This window comes from Branchiostoma belcheri, unplaced genomic scaffold (genome assembly GCF_001625305.1).
Source record: "Branchiostoma belcheri isolate BF01 breed outbred unplaced genomic scaffold, Haploidv18h27 scaffold16, whole genome shotgun sequence".
Taxonomy (NCBI): domain Eukaryota; kingdom Metazoa; phylum Chordata; class Leptocardii; order Amphioxiformes; family Branchiostomatidae; genus Branchiostoma; species Branchiostoma belcheri.
The window spans coordinates 995,591-1,014,670 of NW_017803046.1; the positions used below are offsets into that span (position 1 = coordinate 995,591).

General features: G+C 41.0%; 2 protein-coding genes across 2 annotated transcripts in view; one reads left to right on the top strand and one right to left on the bottom strand.

The window, feature by feature from the left end:
- The first annotated feature begins 2,936 nt into the window (after positions 1–2,936).
- Positions 2,937–15,949, top strand: LOC109465987 (multiple epidermal growth factor-like domains protein 6). The gene is made up of 12 exons (XM_019763494.1): positions 2,937–3,264; positions 7,764–7,869; positions 8,740–8,882; positions 9,076–9,167; positions 9,516–9,607; positions 9,947–9,970; positions 10,277–10,369; positions 11,210–11,332; positions 12,343–12,501; positions 14,149–14,297; positions 14,829–14,974; positions 15,697–15,949. The coding sequence occupies exons 1-12, from the start codon at positions 3,097–3,099 to the stop codon at positions 15,800–15,802; spliced, it is 1,401 nt and encodes a 466-aa protein (XP_019619053.1). The 5' UTR covers positions 2,937–3,096; the 3' UTR covers positions 15,803–15,949.
- Positions 15,950–16,122: 173 nt separating this feature from the next.
- LOC109465874 (gamma-aminobutyric acid receptor subunit beta-like) overlaps positions 16,123–19,080 on the bottom strand; it is a 5,573-nt gene continuing 2,615 nt past the window's right edge. The window contains exons 6-9 of the mRNA XM_019763363.1: positions 18,939–19,080; positions 18,144–18,388; positions 17,075–17,596; positions 16,123–16,134 (exon numbers count right to left, since the gene is read on the bottom strand). The exon at positions 18,939–19,080 is cut by the window's right edge and continues 3 nt beyond it. Coding sequence (XP_019618922.1) covers positions 16,123–16,134; positions 17,075–17,596; positions 18,144–18,388; positions 18,939–19,080 — 921 coding nt within the window. The remainder of the gene's footprint in view (positions 16,135–17,074; positions 17,597–18,143; positions 18,389–18,938) is intronic.

Consider the following 19,080-nt stretch of genomic DNA (forward strand, 5'->3'; position numbering starts at 1 on the left):
GACCAGGGCGTATTCTTCAGAGCGGGTTTACTGGTAATGCGTGAGCACACAAAACTACGGCTTACTAACATCTACATTCCAGTGTCGGCTTTGGCATATACAAATGCACTTTAATCTATAATGACATATTTTGTGGGGAAACAAATAACCGCGTTGCCATGGATATCGCAATAACAATGTTCGCGATGTTTTATAAATTGTTCTTTAGCGAACGCTTTGTGGTCTGCATTTTTCATAGTGGAGGCTTATTCAGCAATTTTAACGTTGCGAGCTACGGAACGCAAATTAATGCTCGCCTTGTACATGCTATCTCAGAGTCATTGCCGAATACAATTCAGATCTTTTTCAAGACCACAGCGTTTCAAGTCATTGCCTATACTCTACAATGTACCCCCTGCTTTGATGACTTGAGAAGAAAGAAAGCAAAGCCTTTTCTTAATAGTATTACACAAAGGACAAGGCCAATGTGATGTACAATCAAGTAACAACTTATTTTGCTGCGCCACACACACACAAAACAACAATATTTAGCAGTTAGTACAGTACAGTGCGTCCCCCTCCCGTTACCCAATGTTGTAATTGACAGCTACCTTTAGTTATTACGATGTGTATATAACGTATACTGAGTAAGAAAATGTAGTGTATGACTTCTATACCTAATTGAAAGACATGTACACCAGTCAAATAGAGCCAGAAGCCCTTGGTGCCTTCAATGATTAAGGAGGTTTAAATCATTTTACTTAAACCTCCTTGGTGCCTTAAATACATGTTCAAAGCGAAGCCTTAGGGCCAAACATGACGAGATATGGATACCATGGAATAGGAGACCATTCTCAATGTCAGATATCTCTCTCTGCGTGTTCGACTTGGCATTTCATAAAACAGTGGCTAATGAATGCAAACACAGACTCCCCCACACTTCTGATCTTTGGTGAAAGGAATATTTGCACGAGTGTTAAAATACTAATGATCTACTGATCGACTAAACTATTGAAATGCGTAGGAACTTTGCTTGCCATTCTCGTGTATCGAGCGACACGTTACAACTTGATAGGCAACAAACAAACAATTTCTGGGGTTGTCTCGATCGATAACTTGTTTTTCTGTTGTCGTAAAAAGTCTCTTCGATTATACCTTTTTAAAATGCTTTCACCGACGTCGTTTTGTGACTGTTTGTGTGGTTGATTTTGAACAGAAAGACAAAAAATAAAGATTCTAAGCAATTGTCCACCATAAAGATGATTCAAGTAACCCTTGAGATTGTTTTTTAATAAAATCCGTCTAAAATTTCAGTACTAAGCAACTAAGCAACCAACCAACCAGGCAACCAACCAAACAACCAATCAACCATGAAACCATAAAAACAACCATGAAAACAACCATAAAACCGACCATAAAACCAATCAACCAACCAACCATAAAACCAACCCTAAAACGATAAAACCAACCAGTCAATCAAGCACCCAAGCAACCAACCAACAGTCAAGAAACCAACCAAATCACAAACAAGCAAACAAACAAACAAACAACAAACAAAGCAAAAAAAGCAACCACCGATCGAAATCAAACAACCAATCAAATAACCAAACAAATAACCAAACAGGCAAGAAAACAACCAACCAGCTGCCCAACCAACAAAGAAACCATTCACACAAACAACCTAAATGTAAACAAAGGTTACCTAAGCAAGTGTGAACAGGTCTGTCCATCGTAATCGATTGTGAATTATAACAGTGAGAGATGCTGACTTGGTGTTTTTAGTATACTTGGCATCGTAGTTCACAGGTACACAAGTGTACATGGCTTCTGTCTCCCTTTCCAAGTAAATCACGTGGAAACAAGATGCCACAAGATTAGATTATGCAAACCTGTCATAACACTGTTGTCTCCAAGACGTATTTTGTTTTTCGAACTGAAACAAATGGTGCCTCGCTGCCGCTAGCGTTTGCTGTTACTGTGCAGCTTTTTAATAAAGAAAATCACAACAACTAGACGATGCCTTTTCCTCTAGGCCCAATCGCAGGGACATGTACATATGGCCCATTAAATATGTATATGTAATTGTACCCGTCCGAAAGAGCAAACAACGAGGTTCATTTATTGTTCGTCAAATGCATTTGTCAGTGACAGTGAGAGATAGAGAAACTTGATAAAAATGGCCCATTAAGTTGTAATTGATTAACGTTTTCCCCTGTTACTGTTCGGTGGGTTGGCGCGTGGCTTGGTTCTTTTGCGACGTTCACACATGGCATTCTCTCGTATCGTTGTAAGCATTTGTGCAGAGATAACGTAGGGTTAAAAACACCAGAACTTTGCTGCCTATTCATGTTTCCGATAACACTACAAGTTATACAGTATTCCTGGAGCACACACTAGCTAGTAAGTACTCTGTGACAGTAGATAGTAGTATTCTAGTGCTCTTTATTTGAATTGACCTGTATTCAAGACAATACATGGGCAGAAATAATGTCAAGGACGATTTTGGAAAAATATATTGATTCGTAACTGCTTTAAATCATATAGATGATATACTGTATCCAAGTCTAATGTATTTAAAAAAACTCACTGAAAACTTGTGCTCAAAAATAAGAATTTATGTATACTTTGTATTTCATTTTTACAATCAGTGAAGATAGTAGGCGGTGCATTCCTAATATTGTCGATAAGGTAACATAATGTGTAACACTATAGCATCATATCTCTGTACAGGGTGTATCCCCATAAATGACTAATATACATCATAGTTTATAGATATTCGATGATTCTTTACTGTGGAAAATCTATCGAACTAACTCGGCAGGCGGTACCCGGACGATACTAGTAACGCGCATCTCCGTGCAGAATGTCTCTGTTTGCAGGACAAATAGAGCTTACGTACTTTGACATGTCGGGACACTTCATAATTACACAAGTTTGGCACAACACTTTGTCAAACAACGCCAAACACACCACTCACATCTTAGCCGGTGGTTGGTCGGCCTGTCCGCAGGAGAAAGTGCCACCCAAGTCTTAAAGACGAGCCACTTCTAGCCTTCCAATCGTCTTACGTAGCCGAGAAGCGTTAGCAAGTTGTATTTTTTGTGGTGAAAAAGTTTTATGAAAAAAATGAAGGCCGTGGTTCTTTTTGTCTTCGTGAGTGTTGGACTGGCCGGCTTGACGGAGGCTGTGACGAATGCTACCGCTGAGGACATCGAAGAAATCTTGAGACATCACAACTTTCTCCGAAGGACCGCGCCGCCTCTGGCGGCCAACATGCTTCCATTGGTAAGTACCACTGCTAGGAGAAAATTGCATTTCTTAGGGATTAGGAAGAAAGAAAGAAAAATAAACTTCGAATGACACATCCACGAACCCTGTGGAAAATGAAATTCTTTGATGAATTCTTCTTTATATGACTTACAAATTGTTGGGACAATCAGCAAGAACTTTGCCGAACATTTCTGAGCAAATCCTCGCATTGTGGTGACTTAAGCGGTGGATTTACTCGGGATTAGGAATAAGACAGCGGGACTTACATTAGCAGTGTTGGAGAAAGTGCGGATCAGTCCTAAGCCTACAAACGTATTTGTTCTCTTACGAGCTATTCAAGCGACAAGGGGCAGGGTTTGTATGAGAACAAACTAGCTACTGGTGCCCACCGCCCATTGAATGAATGGATCTTTATTGCATATTTCTGCCCAGGTGGGCTGAGTGCACATGTGATCTGGGGGATATGAAACTTGGAGTATATACTAGTGAAATGCTACATTTTAACGCTTAATACTAAGAGTCTGCAACAACGCTATGTACTATTGTCCATCTACTGTTCATATTAACAAAAGCGTATTTTGATATTTTGATAACGTTAAAATATTGCTTTTGTACATTTGATGTATATGTTCACCGTAAAATGTGAAGTTTTTGAATGTTCAGATATGCATCTTGGCTGCGTAGACATTTAAACTCCGTATACGTATACTTAGTATACTATGCATGTTCATTGCTGACTAAGATCCAGTTCCAGACGACGTCATATAGGCACATGCAGAAACATGTGAAATTGTGGTCAGATATTTTAATGTTAGCCGCGTTGCTGTTATACGCTTTCCTATCTACCGAGTGTTTGTCCCTTGTTCATCACGACTTGAATTATCCAGCTAAGGTGTTTGTATACCTTCTTTTCAACCCCCTTTATTAGAAGAACTGCATCTAGACTGCGCCTTGATCACGTATCGGGTAGTGTTTTGACCGGCTCCATTCAATGCCACTACGTGGTCAAACGTGACAGACATACTTCTGTCGTCAAGGACGAAAGAAATTGTCATTGAGACAAAAATTACAACACGTCACTCGAAAAAACAGAAGAGATATTGAGGTATTACTGTAAATTAGAATATTTGGTCAGCATGAATGTTTGTCAAACAAGTGCACGTTCGGTCAAGTTAACGTTCATTCTGAGCTCACAATCAGTGCTCACTCAACTGCTTGAAAATTGACCATCGGATGTTAACACGATCATGACCAGTCAGGAAGACGAGATTTTCTGCCACTGCAGTACCAGATAAAGCCACCAGGAGCCCAAAATCTATAACATTTTTCTTTAATAAAAAAAGGGCCCCATTCCACTCTCTGCAGAGCATAGAGATGGCGCCCATCTCCATTTCTGTAGCCCTTGGGTCACACAGTTGTGCAAGCACTACAGCAGGGGTCTAGCCTGCTGGTAGTGTTGTATGTTGACATTCCCATACTCTTTCTCATAGATGCTGAGTGCTAAACAGATAAGGCAGTATGTATCATTTTTAAAGTCTTTGGTATGACCCGGCCGGGGTTTGAACTCACGACCTCCCGGTTACAAATCGAGCAATCTAGTGATTGAGCTATTGTACCGGTTTTGACCCATCCAACCATGCTGCGAAACAAACTTGACACCGTTACACACGCTACCAAAAGCCTTCTTGGCGAAGTTAATAACAATTCTATTAGTACACATACCCTATACTGTAGATATCCAGTAAGAATTGGATATTTATAGTGTTGATTTTTCTTGCGATGGTGCCTTTGCACATAATCATCAGTACAGCTAGTCCGGTACTAGACGCGCCATAAGCATATAACCCATAACTATAATCTCTAGAGGTCTCCGCACCCAGCAAACTGTTCCAACATGTCTGGGCGATTGCAAATACTTAAGAGTATGAAACTTTGCACTTTGTCCACGTTCAAGCTTGTGTCGTGATATATTTTGCTGGCAAACAGATAAAATATAACCGTGTCTATCACGCAAAAAATGGTACTTTAAACGGTAATGTCTTGGATCATATTTTACAATCTCTGAAGGTATGATAATGCACATGAAATTGTAGTTCGTTATTTGTTTTGGACCAGGTTTCCACGTATAACTTGATGATGAAACATTGTACCTGGATAAGATTTTTCTATTGCTGTGGCGTCGGGGTTACATAGTGATACTTCTAAGTAGGGTCCAGGGCTCCCAAAATCTACACAATGACCAGCATTTACATTTCCCAGGGATTGTCCAAAAGCAATTTGACAAAACACGTGAAGAAAAAACGTAAGAAACATAAACCACAAAACATGTCTATTGGTAGTTGTATCTGTATTGGACTATAGTAACGTTTAGTTTTCAATATAGATGCACAAATTACTATGACTGGATCTTTAGGGTCGTAGTCTATGGTAGCTGAATGAGACTAAAGTGCATAACCTACCAATGTCGTACATTTTGAGCCATGCAAGACTGGAATGTTACACATGTTTTGTTTTGTTATCTCACTGGCACAGCAAGCTTGTTCTAAACCAGCTAGCAGGTTCACAGCATCTCTGTACGGAAATTACATTGAAGCTATGTCCTGTGGATGATTACTGTCTCGCGAACGAAAAGCTACCGCTTTAGGCACTGCGCAAAATCCATCCTTTACGCACACCTTAAAGCATCCATTAAATGTTCCGTTTCTTCCTTTGCCCGTTCCTTTACGCATGTTTAAGATGTGCTTAAAGGTAAGATTTCGTGAAGTGTAGGGTCTCGGTCACATATCGTCGTACCACCGCAACCTGAAGCCTTGTTGGGATAGTCACGCATGTGTCCGCGGTAAAAGTCTTTTTATGGAAAAGACTGTCTTAGGTCCTTGACTCGGTAGTTGGTTCTGTCACAGCCTGCTGGAAAATTGTTCGACATCAAAATCGCGTGGATGATTTTGTCTCGCGAAAAGCTCAAACGCTAGGGCCCAGTCACATAGCATTGTCGTGCGATCGCACCCCGCTTTTTTTTCTTGGGATAATCACGCATGTGTGTGGTAAAAGTCAGAAGATTTTTTATGGAAAAGGCTGTCTTAGATCGTTGAGTCGGCAGTTGGTTCTGTCAAAGCCTGCTTGAAAACTATTGCCTACCTTTAAGCATGACTCAAAACATGCGTAAAGATAAACGCAAGTGGGGGAACGAAATCTTTACGCATATTTTCTTGTGTGCGTAAAGAATGCGTTTTGTCTCGTGCATCAAAATCGCACAACGACCCACGGCGAATGTGACTATTCTTGACATCATTTCATTACTGTAGTAATAATCATCAAAAGATATAATAGGATATATTAGTACAAACTTCCTTATCGAGGATCATTATTATAGATGATTAATATGCCTAAATAAGAATACATTGCGCTATCAGTCATAGACGTCGAAAACTAGTACTGTTCTTTGATCTGGTACTTATATAATGCTTTTATGTACAGAAACACTTGCAAGCGGTACGGAATTTTGAAATTCTGAATTCACAAATGTCATAGTTTTAACACGGGGCGTAACTTCATAAACCGTTAAAGGAAATCTATAAGTTAGATTTGATTAGGTAACACAACATCATACTATTAGCAGTTCCAGTATATCTAGATACTGCGGCGGATATTGGAAAGACTGTGGGAGTGAGAGAGAGATAAGAGTGATAAAACTGTATGATAAGAATGTTAATGTAGAATTTCCACTCTGAACACTGAAACGTACGTGTTTGTTAAAGCTTGTACTGTTTTTGTCCCGACGTTTAAGTCAACTGCAAATTTGTCGAGAAAAAAAAAACTGTTGCCAAACAAATCATTCTTCATTTGCAATGGCTCAACTTTGCTGAATCCATTATTTTCGTATCTCGGTACTCTTACTTTTCCCTCCGTGATTGCAAGAAAACAGTATTTAATGGTGAATAATGGCGCCGCAGAATCGAATGCGCCGCCGACTGGACCACATTTATAACGTTTCCCGGTGACACCGCTATAGAATAACGATATGGGAGTCATTAAAGGATTATTTCCCCTGGATAGTGTGTACAAAACAACAGCGAATAAGGTCGCAGTGTCCTGTAGTCTAACACCTCATCAATTTCTTTTAATGATGATTGGTCATATGATGTTGATTTGATTATCATACGTGGGTGGACTTTGCCATCATTAGGCTTAACTTATCGTAATCCCCCTCTCTTCAACTTTGACTCCTCCCCCTTCCACCTTACACATGTAATGATGATATGGTGTATTGACACATGTCATGCCTTTTGGATGATCAAACATTGCAACATGACACAAATCAATATACGAACGATGTAAACATACATGTACATACAAACAATGCAAATGACAAATATACAATAGTCGTATTCACTTATAACTTGTGAAAACATTTCTACTGCATGTCCGAAGAATAGATAGTACAATCTGGATACGTACATTCCTAATGACCACACGGTCACCTTGTAATTTCTCGTGAATCCGTTTCCCCGTAGGTGTGGAATGAAGAGTTGGCGGACCAGGCACACGAGTGGGCGCTGAACTGTTCGATTGAACACGGCTTTCCACCTCGCCCTAACTCGACCTTCGGTACTCATGTAGGTAGGTATCAGTCCATCCCTCGCCCCACCATTTACTTAAAAAAAATCATATTTGATATGTCTGTTGTGCTGTGTTTCATACTGGTTATGTACAGAGTTGTCATCGATACCGCTGAAGTGGAGTGTTGTGACAGAGTGAGTGTATACACTGCTACAGAACACATTCCGCTTCCTCTGGCAACCAGGCCTCGCCATAGCCCGGTAGCACACCGCTCTACCTCTCACTGCGGGCATCTATCCACCCCCGTTGGGGGTCCAGTGTTTGATTTCAGACGATAAACATAATGGGTAGGATTAAACCGCCGGACGTTGAAGCAACGGCGCGATTCCTGTTGTGTTATGACATTGTTGATACACTATGGTGAAAAGAATGACATAATTCGGAGCTTAGTCGTGAAGTCGTAAGTTTTGCCTTTCGGATTATTCTCTGTTTTGGTACAGCTTTCGAGGGATCTTTGAACAAAGACCTTTCACTTTTTTTACAAAAGGAAAACTGAGCTATTAGGAGAAGTCGAAAAAGAGTGGTAGCTATATTGAATTGGATATTTCTTATGTAATACATGCATATTAAACTGGAACTTGTAATAGAGAGACACACAGATCACATACAAACGACATAGAGACATACAAAAGAAAAATGATGGAAGACAATTAGTTCTTATAGCTACCTTCACAGAAGGACATAACTGTACAAGACATCCACTATGTCGGGAATTTCATCACATTATGAAAACATGAAATCAGAGATTTCAGATATTTGGCAATAAATGTTTCGATAAAAAACACAGCCAAACAATTAAAAACAAGTAAAAGTAAAAAAGGGCACTTAGAGATTTGCACGTTTATTTCACACCTGCGTTTGCTTGTTCAGGACAAAACATCTGGCTCAGTTCACTGGCCCAGATCAACCTCACCGTAGTGATCCAGAGCTGGTACGACGAGATTGACTTCTACAACTGGGAGGAGACCAAGTGTCATCCGCCACCTGGCGGAATGTGCACGCATTACACCCAGGTGGGGAATCAGAAAACATACACGTCACTGGAACCATTCTCTGCGTCATTCCCGGCCTTGAAAGTCCATCGTTCTCGAAGATGAAGAAACTTTCGCCGGTATTTTGATGAATATTATCAAGGACATAACTCCTGTGAAGTTATAATGTCAAGTACGTAACGTTATATGTCTAATGTTGTGTTTCGGCCCATAGCTGATGTGGGCCAGTACGACTGATGTGGGCTGCAGCTACTACCATTGTCCCTGGAATGGGCATGCAGTCGTGGTGTGCAACTACGGACCCCAGTAAGCTTTTTACTCGTTTGTTGGTACATGGTACATGTATTAGCTCGTTAGTTCAGCATGTAATAATGAGTGTAACGTTAGTATTTACGTGCAATCTAGTAATTTTCAATACACATGTATGACTCTCCGTTTCCTCGTTATCAAGCTTTTTTGATTGAAAATAAAGTTCTGAACATTATCATAAGGCTCGACCCGATGATTATTCTAACGTTACGACAAAGTCTTCCGTCACAGGACTTCGTTAAGTCTGTAGAATGTTCTATGTGACAGGGGCGTCTTTGCTCTGTATTACTGAATCGGTGCTCTCGTGACATAACTTTGGCTTAAACGTTACCATCTTCACTTCAGAGGAAACCTGGCCAACACCCGGCCGTACCTGGCCGGCCCGCCCTGCTCACAGTGTCCCAACCAGGAGGGATGGTGTGACGAGGGGTTTTGTGGTGAGTGTTATACATGTGTCCAGCTAGACTGAAGGACACACACCTATCAGCTGCGCCACCACACCTATTAATAGCGAACTGCAGCGTTGGAAATAGCACAGAAAGAGTAGCGTGTTATCAGATCTTGGTAATGATGTATGTCTATCAGAACAACAAGCTTAAGCATTTCTATTCTTTGTAAAATTTTACACAAAATATTCACTGGTTTGATTAATTGACCAGATATATTATGCCATATTTTCCTGACAGGCAAATTACATTTGCATTCGATGATCAATCGTGTAGCCCACAAAAAGTTAATGTATACCCTACACCTTTTTTTTCTTTCTTTATACACAGTTGACTGTCCTGCCCAAAACTGCGGTAAGTATCTACATAAACCAAGTGACAGATATTCATCTAGGTTATGAATTGCTGACAACATCTCGCATTCAAGAATAGTTCGCACGTCAATGTTTCTCGCAATATCATAGTTTATACATACGTGGTATTCTATCATTAAATCGTTTTTTAACGATAGTAGTTAGCAATGGACGTACACTATATATGCAACAATGTAACATAGCCTGAACACACTAGATAACCCGAAGCCAATTTGTGAATGGAGCTAAAAACAATTGTTATATATGCATAAAATTGTAGAGTGATGTTGAAGTTTATTTTTTCTAGATTGTGCCCTGGAATGCAAGAACTGCGGAGTGCTCGACCCGACCACCTGTACGTGTACGTGTAAAGACGGCTGGGACAGTCCCGACTGTTCAGGTATAGTATGTTCACCGAGTATGGCATTGTTGAACAACCACCCAAGTACAAATTTAGGAGCACGTGTAGATCTGCACTGCGATTGGTTAGGACGGACCAAGCTCACATTGTGATTGGCTAAGACAGGTCGTGCCCCGCCCGTGTTCACCACGTGATAGAAGTCCACTTGTACATCACTGGTGCGCAACATCAATTCATGACCCCATAGGTATCTACATAAAAATCCATAAACTTAAAACTTTTGATCCAACACAAAGAATATGGCTCTCACTTGAGTACCTTGTAATCATGAAAAGTTCATTTGTGTTGGTAGTTACATATTCAAAGTTAAAACTTTTGAACATAAACATAAAGAATTGTTCTCACCGTTTTCATTGTTTGAGCCGTTTTCTGCTGGAGCATGATTTCCCTCGTGATCCGGTAATGACGTTGGTGTGTGAGTTATGTGGTGTTTCAGGACTAAGGATAGGTCTCACGTCAGAACGTGAGTTTTAAAAAGAACAACGGTCAAAACGCAGTCAACGTATCGTTCAATTTTGAGCCAGGTCATGACAAACCCAATCATAGACAACATCGACAACAATATACGCCAATTTTTTTTTCGTCGCAAGGGTGTTGCAATTTTATCATTGTTATACAACATGTCCACGACCGCCCCAAGAACGTCCCCATTTGCTGTAAGTTGATGGCATTTAAACGATCACGAGTTTAACTATTGCACTTTTATTATATCTTATTTATTATGTCTTCACCGAGACTTATTCTCTGTGTTGAATTCTCTCAAAGGGATAACCATACTTTATTCTGATGTATTCCGTTTCTTGTGACTGTACATTACAGTGCCTTGTGAAAATGGCCATCGTCTATGTGGCGCGAACCCCGGCTGGCCAAGTGCAGCGTTCTGCACCATGACTGGATTTGACGTTGTCAACGACTACTGCAGGGAAATGTGTGGACACTGTGGTAAGAATGTTAACCTTTCTTGTCCATACTCTTACATACTAACTGTCGTGCCATGCTTGCCGCTAGTATATTTCAAGTAACCGTCCTGCCTTCCCGGTCGATCCGCGGCCTGCATTTTACTTAGCTAGCTCCAGGGTGCGCTGCTTAATTTACACAAGCAGTGGACCTGTATGAGACTGGGCTCTGTACGCTGGGCCATTTTGGGCATGAAAAGTAACCTTGGGCCAGTTACGTTGAAGAAATGGTAAAATGATATAGCATATATTCTTTGTCATAAAAACTGTGCATTTCAGACTGTCGACGTCATTATGGTAATAATGTAACCCAAAACTTATAAATGGTTCGTATGAGCCTTGTTTTGAGGTGAGAATTGAAGTAAATAAAATTTGAGAAAAAACTATTCTGAAGCACTCTTCTAGAACTTGGAATTTGCAGAAAGCATCACATTGTATCTGCATATATATATATATACAGTAAAATGACATTTTTACCGCTGATATACGATATATTATTTCACTTTTGAGAAGGGTAGATCATGTGCGACGCACTACCATTTCATTTGACAACAAATGTACGCATACAATGATATCCTCCATACATTAGGCCATGTTGATTTGATTATATGGATGTCATCCTCCGGGAACCTCAAAACTGATGCGCGCGTGCGAATAAAAAAAAGTTTGCAAAAAAAAGTTGTTTTCATTATGAAATATACGTGGTTTTGAAGGTTGAACAAATGGGACAGAATATGGTTTGGCGAATAATCTAGTCTTCAAGTTCATTTCTTTACAATTTCGTCTTTTGTCGTTTGATTTTGGCATTCATAGTTTTTATTTATTATTTTTTTGTAACTTACGGTATATTTTTGCTCATTTTGCAACTGTTTTGTACGATTTGTACGAAAACTTTTTTTTTTTTGGAAACGGCCGAAAATTCATGCGCGCGCGGATGTCATCCATATAATCAAATCAACATGGCCTTACATAATATCACCTTGTATGATTCGCTAGACTTCGCCACCCCCGGAGACCCGAATGCCTGCTGTGAAGGACAGATGTGTTACAACGGCGGTTATCTGGACGAGTCCACCTGCCTCTGTGTCTGTCCGGCAGGGTTTGAGGGGGCGGACTGCAATGGACTCGATGGAGGTGATTATAGAACTAGAACTAGTACATGGAACTGTAGTACTACAATGTGACTATTCTACTAGAACTAGTACTACAGGGTAACTATTCCACTAGAAATCCGGATCTGTTAGAAGTACTAAAATGCGACTATTCTACTAGAACTAGCACATGGAAATATATATACTACAAGATGACTATTCTACTAGAACCAGTAGTACAAGGTGACTTAGACTATTCCACTAGAAACAGTGGCGTATGGACCCTCTCTGGCGAATGGGTACTGCCTGGCCAATTTGATACTGTCTTTTGCAACCCTAGTATCTGCTTGACTACAATGTAGATTCGCCGTAGATTGAATGATACCGTGGCCGACAAGAACAAAATTTTACACCGCAACTTTTGGTGTTTTACACCGCAACTTTTGGTGTTTTACACTGCAACTTTGGGTGTTTTACACTGCAACTTTGGGTGTTTTACACTGCAACTTTTGCTGTGTTTTACACTGCGACTTTTGCTGTGTTTTACACTGCAACTTTTGGTGTTTTACACTGCAACTTTTGCTGTGTTTTACACTGCAACTTTTGCTGTGTTTTACACTGCAACTTTTGCTGTGTGGAAAACTTACACCCCTCCCCTTTTATAATGGACGGTCCCCCTGTCAGGTCAAAGGTGACAACGATGGCATGCAAACTACGTCGACTGAGTTATCCTTTTCGTGCATATAAGTTTTTTAGAGGAAAAGCTTGGCTACGTTGTGACGTTGTGACGTTAGTTTTTTTCTAAAGGTTTTTCTTCATTTTAATGTCCCTAGACGTCAGCTTGTGACTTAAACGGATGCTAAGATACACAAACTTTGTGATAAAATGGTGAATCTTACTTTTCGAATACATGTTCCAACTTGATACCAGACTTTTACTTAGTTTGATATCTAGTGAATGTTGGTAACGTTTGCACCGCTACGTGTTGATGTCGACGCATGGTATGATAGAAATGATCAGATGTCTGTCTGAAGGCGTAAATATGTAATTAGCTTAAACTATCGTGGCATGATGTCATAAACGCTTGCATGCGTCTTCCACGTTTCCCCGCCTTTGAGTCACGTGACATTTTCTAGCTAGAGAATTCGGACTCGCAAGGTCGCTAATAATTTGATGAGTAAATATTGGGCCTATGGGAGTCAAATGTGGCACCACTTGGTACTATGAAGCAATAAAGACTTATTTTCAATTATGAAGTGTTGACTCTTGACTCAGTCACAGCACGACACTGTGACTCTCAGGCCGCCACCGTCTTTGTCACCTTTGACCTGACAGGGGGACCGTCCATTATAAAAGGGGAGGGGTGTAAGTTTTCCACACAGCAAAAGTTGCAGTATAAAACACAGCAAAAGTTGCAGTGTAAAACACCAAAAAGTTGCAGTGTAAAACACCAAAAGTTGCAGTGTAAAACACAGCAAAAGTTGCAGTGTAAAACACAGAAAAAGTTGCAGTGTAAAACACAGAAAAAGTTGCAGTGTAAAACACCCAAAGTTGCAGTGTAAAACACCCAAAGTTGCAGTGTAAAACACCAAAAGTTGCCGTGTAAAATTTTGTACTTGTCGGCCACGGTAGAATGAGATTGGCTGTCAACACAATCCACTAATAAATAATGCATTTTCCTCCGCTGCTATACGTGTGACAGTAACTCCAGGACCAACCGAACCACCCACTGGAACCCCCGCTCCACCGCTGGAGTGCTTCGTGTGCAGCAGCGAAAATGTGACCGAGGGCGACCCCTGTCATCTCGAGCAGGAACCGCAGGCGTACACGGAAACGTGCGAATCCGGCGAGCGGTGCATTGTATGTTGCCTCCGTTCTTTGTACGCCAGATAGAAAAAATGATGTCCGATTTCATCATCAGATCTTTCAATATCATCGTTAGTACAAAATTTAAAGTTCCTTTCCATTATTTTCCCAGTTGTATCAAGTATCTGTTCAAATCCATTTCATACGAAGACCGAAGAAACAATTGAGCATTCAGCACCAAGGACAGCTACAGAAAGACAGCTATCTCTGTGATATCTCTGCACAGTATGATATAGTTTGAATTCTGTCGCTCTTTCTTAACACGTTTAGTTTTGCATGCATAGTGCTTGTCGAGAATCAGAGCATTTCACGACATGTTTAAAAAGATTTAGGCTCAATGACCATAAAATTAACATTCAACTATTGAATTTGAATACTAGACTAAGTATCTTTTTGTGTGGATCTTTCTTGAATGCTGAATTCCTCTACGTGTACTTGTCTAAGACTAGGACTTTCAAATTCTGGATGTTTGTATGATCGTTTTCTAGGCAACTCGAATGTGACGCTAGCTTTACTGTTCCCCAGGTACGGCAGACCGTAGATTCGGAGGGGCGTGTCCTGGCAGTGGAGCGGTCATGTGACATGCTGAGCGACTGTGGTATCGAGGATGCACCGTTCGCTTTCGAGGCTGCGGAGCTGACGGAATGGCGATACTGCTGCGACCATGACAAGTACGTACCGATCGATGCAGCAAATTTCTCTCCTCCTTACTGTTTGTATTTACCTACCTACCTAGTCCCATGACCGACACTGGTCGTCGGGGGACAAGGCAGACTTTGCAGAGGTGTAGCCAGGTCTTCCTGTCTTGGGCTGATGTCAGGAAATCTATTTGCAAGTACAAAAATGTATTCAGTCAGAATTGCCCTGAGGAAGCTCAGACGGTCACAGAAACGTCGGCTGAATAAAACACTTGGTTCTGGAAAAAAGAGTCAATTTATTCTGTATTTGCAAATGTGACTATGAAGATGGAACAGGTTATAAGTTTATTGCTGACTTTCTCTTAATCTTATTTTGAAATTAAGATTATGGGAAGGATCCACTGGGTGTAAGTAATGTAATGTTTGGTGTAATGTTTGAGTAATGTTTGGTGTGTGTGATATGGGAAGATTATTTCAAGTGTTCCTGATTTCTTGGTATGATATTGTGACCTCTTGGCTGTCAATCTCACCCACCCACGTGCTGTCAACTTACTCTTCTTTTGATCTGTCATTCTGCCTGTCAATCTTCCTCTACCCACGTGCTGTCAACCAACTCTGTCCGGACACACAGAAAAACAGGCCCACAGCTCAGCCACCCAAAACAATACTTCCTTGCCCAGAAGTAAAAATAACGACCATAACGTACGCTAAAGTCCTGTTGTACTACGTTTGACTACTCTTCCATGTATTTGCAGGTGTAACGGTCAGCAGTTGCGGATTGGGTCAGGCGGTACACCGACGGCTCCCCTGGTGTCGCTGCTCTTCTGCCTGGTACTGACGACGTTCTCTCTCTGGGAATAGCACACAAACCACACAATATTCTCCACCACGAGAAAGGAATAGGACATACTTGGCTCTAGAATACGATAACACCCTATAGTTCACATTTGATGCATAATTGAGCAACAAAGAATGGACACAACTTTGGATGACAAATGATACTATATGAGACAGTTTTTAAAACGATCTATAGCTATATCTAGACAATATATTAATTTCAAACGCCTGAGAGATTTTGTTTTCTCGAACATATTCCCCAAATACTCAACAGAATGGACATGTAAATAAGAGTAAAACACGTGATACATTTGTATGCGACCATTTTAGTGGCTAAGCTGTGGCTAACAGTTGATCTGTTAGCCAACGGGATTGTGTGGTACTAGTATATAAATTGTATTGTATTTCTTCTTTTCGACATCAAAGGATCGAGGACCTAAAATCGTTTTCATTTTAAAATGACTTACTGTACGGAGATATTATGACGACTTTGGCGTGTATTTGACTGGAGGCATTTCCGATATTGTAGAGAGTTCATGCTTTCCTATGACATGCACGTTTGTGTAGGGTTATGTCTTGCAATGCTGGCGTAGACTTGAAAAAAAATCTTACATTTGGACATAACCCCGAAACTTTGCATTGCAAACATGGTTGCCTTTTGACAGTTTTGTGTGTCCGATGTTTGGCATTCTTCTGGTATGATGAGGGCATTTAGAGTACTTGACATGATTTTTGAGTGAGGCAATGTTTTAATAAATGGAATTCTATGAACAAAAAAGACTTCCTGTGTCCTTTATTTGGCATTTTTCAAGTAAGACTTGGTAAAACTTAGTAAAGCTAAACGATTAGTACTACTAACAATAACATGAATTCGTATCTATTGTCCCAAATACTCAACAAGCAATATCTACGCCAAACAACAGTCATTTACAGTGGATCATGTGACCATAATTCTTTCCATTCATATAAAGATACGTATACGAGGATAAACATATGGACACAAATTTGCAGATATAGCTCCATTTTCTATACATACAAGACCACCAGATACATTATATTGAACAACAGAAAACTCAAGGGGAAGATGATCCGAGCTATCTTGTCTATCCGGTTCACGTTTTTGTCCCGGACCAGCTTTCCTGTGATTCTAGATAAAGGCATCCATGTGTTAAACAAGCGACGCCCTTCAGTGTCCTTAGATTTCCTTGGTGAATCTTCTTCACTAGAAGACACCTCTACGTTCACCCTTATGTTGGTACTTCTTGTAACATTCCAATTTGAAGAATGGCGACTTGCCTCTTGTCGTCTTTGCCATTGTCTCTTGTGATGGGGCCACGAGTAGAAGGTGGTTTCTTGACGTGTTAAGTTACCCTGTTGGTGCAGAGACACATCAGATGTATCTTTGCTCATCCTCTGTCCAATCTCCGTCATGACGTAACTGACGTCACTACCGACGTCTGGGCACCCATGATAGGATGACCGATGACGCCTTCTGCGTGATCTTGTACGTAACGTCTCTATCTCGACGCTGTATCTGTGCGGAGCTCTTCGAGTTATCCCATCTGACGACTTCTCAATTCCAAAAGACATTTCGGTATCAGTGCAAAATTCCACCCCACAACCGTGATTCGTGTTTTGAACGTTTGTTTGTTTCTTCCTTCGTTCTATCCTTTCTCCGCTTATTTCTCTGCCCCAATCTTCTCTTCCTCTCGCCCATCTTTTTGCTTTGCCTGTTCGGGTGAGATCAATGACGTCATCTGAGCCTTCTGTGTTGTCTTCATTAGAAGAGTATTTCTCCTCCATTCCTCCACTGGATTCCTGCGATTTTTAAAAACGTTTAAATGACTAACGTTCGTTATCTTATGATTCAGATATTTTTGTGACGCCTCAGGGACAGAGGCATTTTACGGATGTGGTTAGACTACTAAAACCACTTTCACAATCGCTGTAAATCACTATTGGCGGTAGCAAAATTTCGCAGTCTGGGAAAAAGGACATGTTGGTGGACCTATATGTTCGCGGTGGCGGCAGGTGCAGCAAAATGAAAGTGGGCAAATTATTTGTTTGCGGTAAATAAATTCGCGGTACAGTAGTGACCTCGAAAACCGCAAATATAAAAGTACCGCGAAAAAGAACGGATTTATCATTGCGAAAACACGAAAATATTGACGTAGTAACGTTTAACGCTTTGTGTTGTTTGCGGTTTTTTGTAGAATGTCACATGCCATGCATTTTACATTTTGCATTTTCACAGTGTATTGCGAGTCAATTAAGTAAGTTTGGTTTATACACAGGCAAATAGTTGCTTCGGCATTTTGGGTCACCGGTATTATGAAAAAGGTTTCCAGAAAATTCATGATCTCACCTCCGAGAAGCTGTGGACGCCTGCACGGTTCCTCCGTTTCCTCGCAGCTTGCATTTCCCGTCTCCTCCGCATGAGGGCGCGCGTGTAGTAGTTGTGATTGACGGCCGCGTACTCCGCCACGGCGCCGAACACGTACACCAGGCACACACCCAGGTACACGTCGATGGCCTTGATGTACGACACTCTGGGCAGCGTGCTCTGGACTTTCGCCACGATATTTGTTATCGTCACTACAGTCATGATTCCTGAAAAAAGGACGGGGGTACTTGGTATTGTACATTGAGGATATAGTAGATACATATACACCAGGACCCATCAACCCACCTTGAATCTGGACGTAAACGGTTTCGTAAACGGTCGTCGCCTTCCGATGCCACATCGCTGACTGGTCGACGCCATATCCTAGCGTATCGTAACTTTTTTTGTGAGGCCCCAAAACGTATACAATCGGACACATTTTGACCCACTCGGTAACAGACGAAGAGAGCGCAAAAAGATAAAAAGGCTGGAATTCAGGTTATCATATCGACCATATCACGAGTCAAAGTAATCTGTACACGTACATTTCAAACAGGGCTTAAACGGCACAGAAAAATGTTTTAGAGCAATTGTCTGAAATACATGACATAAGAGCCATTACGTAAGAAAGTGACGGGGGACGCCATTATTTTCTGTATCTTTGGATCCACTCCTCCCCGAGTCGTGTTCTTTTTCCCATTGTGTGGGAAAAATACAGTTTTATTTCTGCTGCATACGTTCATACAGAAGGTAATGAAATGGTTGATCTATAATCACCCAGGAAGACTCTGGCGTTTGACTCATCCGGGCTGAACCAGAACGACAGCCAGGACACAGCCACGATGAAGCCTGTCGGGAGATACGTCTCCGCCACCACGTGACCCATGATCCTCCGGATCACGAAGAAAACTGTCAAACC

Coding starts and splice junctions, on each gene's coding strand:
- LOC109465987 (XM_019763494.1), top strand. CDS start 3,097: ATGAAAAAAATGAAGGCCGTGGTTCTTTTTGTCTTCGTGAGTGTTGGA. Junction 11,333..12,342: donor GGAAATGTGTGGACACTGTG/GTAAGAATGTTA, acceptor ATGATTCGCTAG/ACTTCGCCACCCCCGGAGAC. Junction 12,502..14,148: donor TGATTATAGAACTAGAACTA/GTACATGGAACT, acceptor CAGTAACTCCAG/GACCAACCGAACCACCCACT.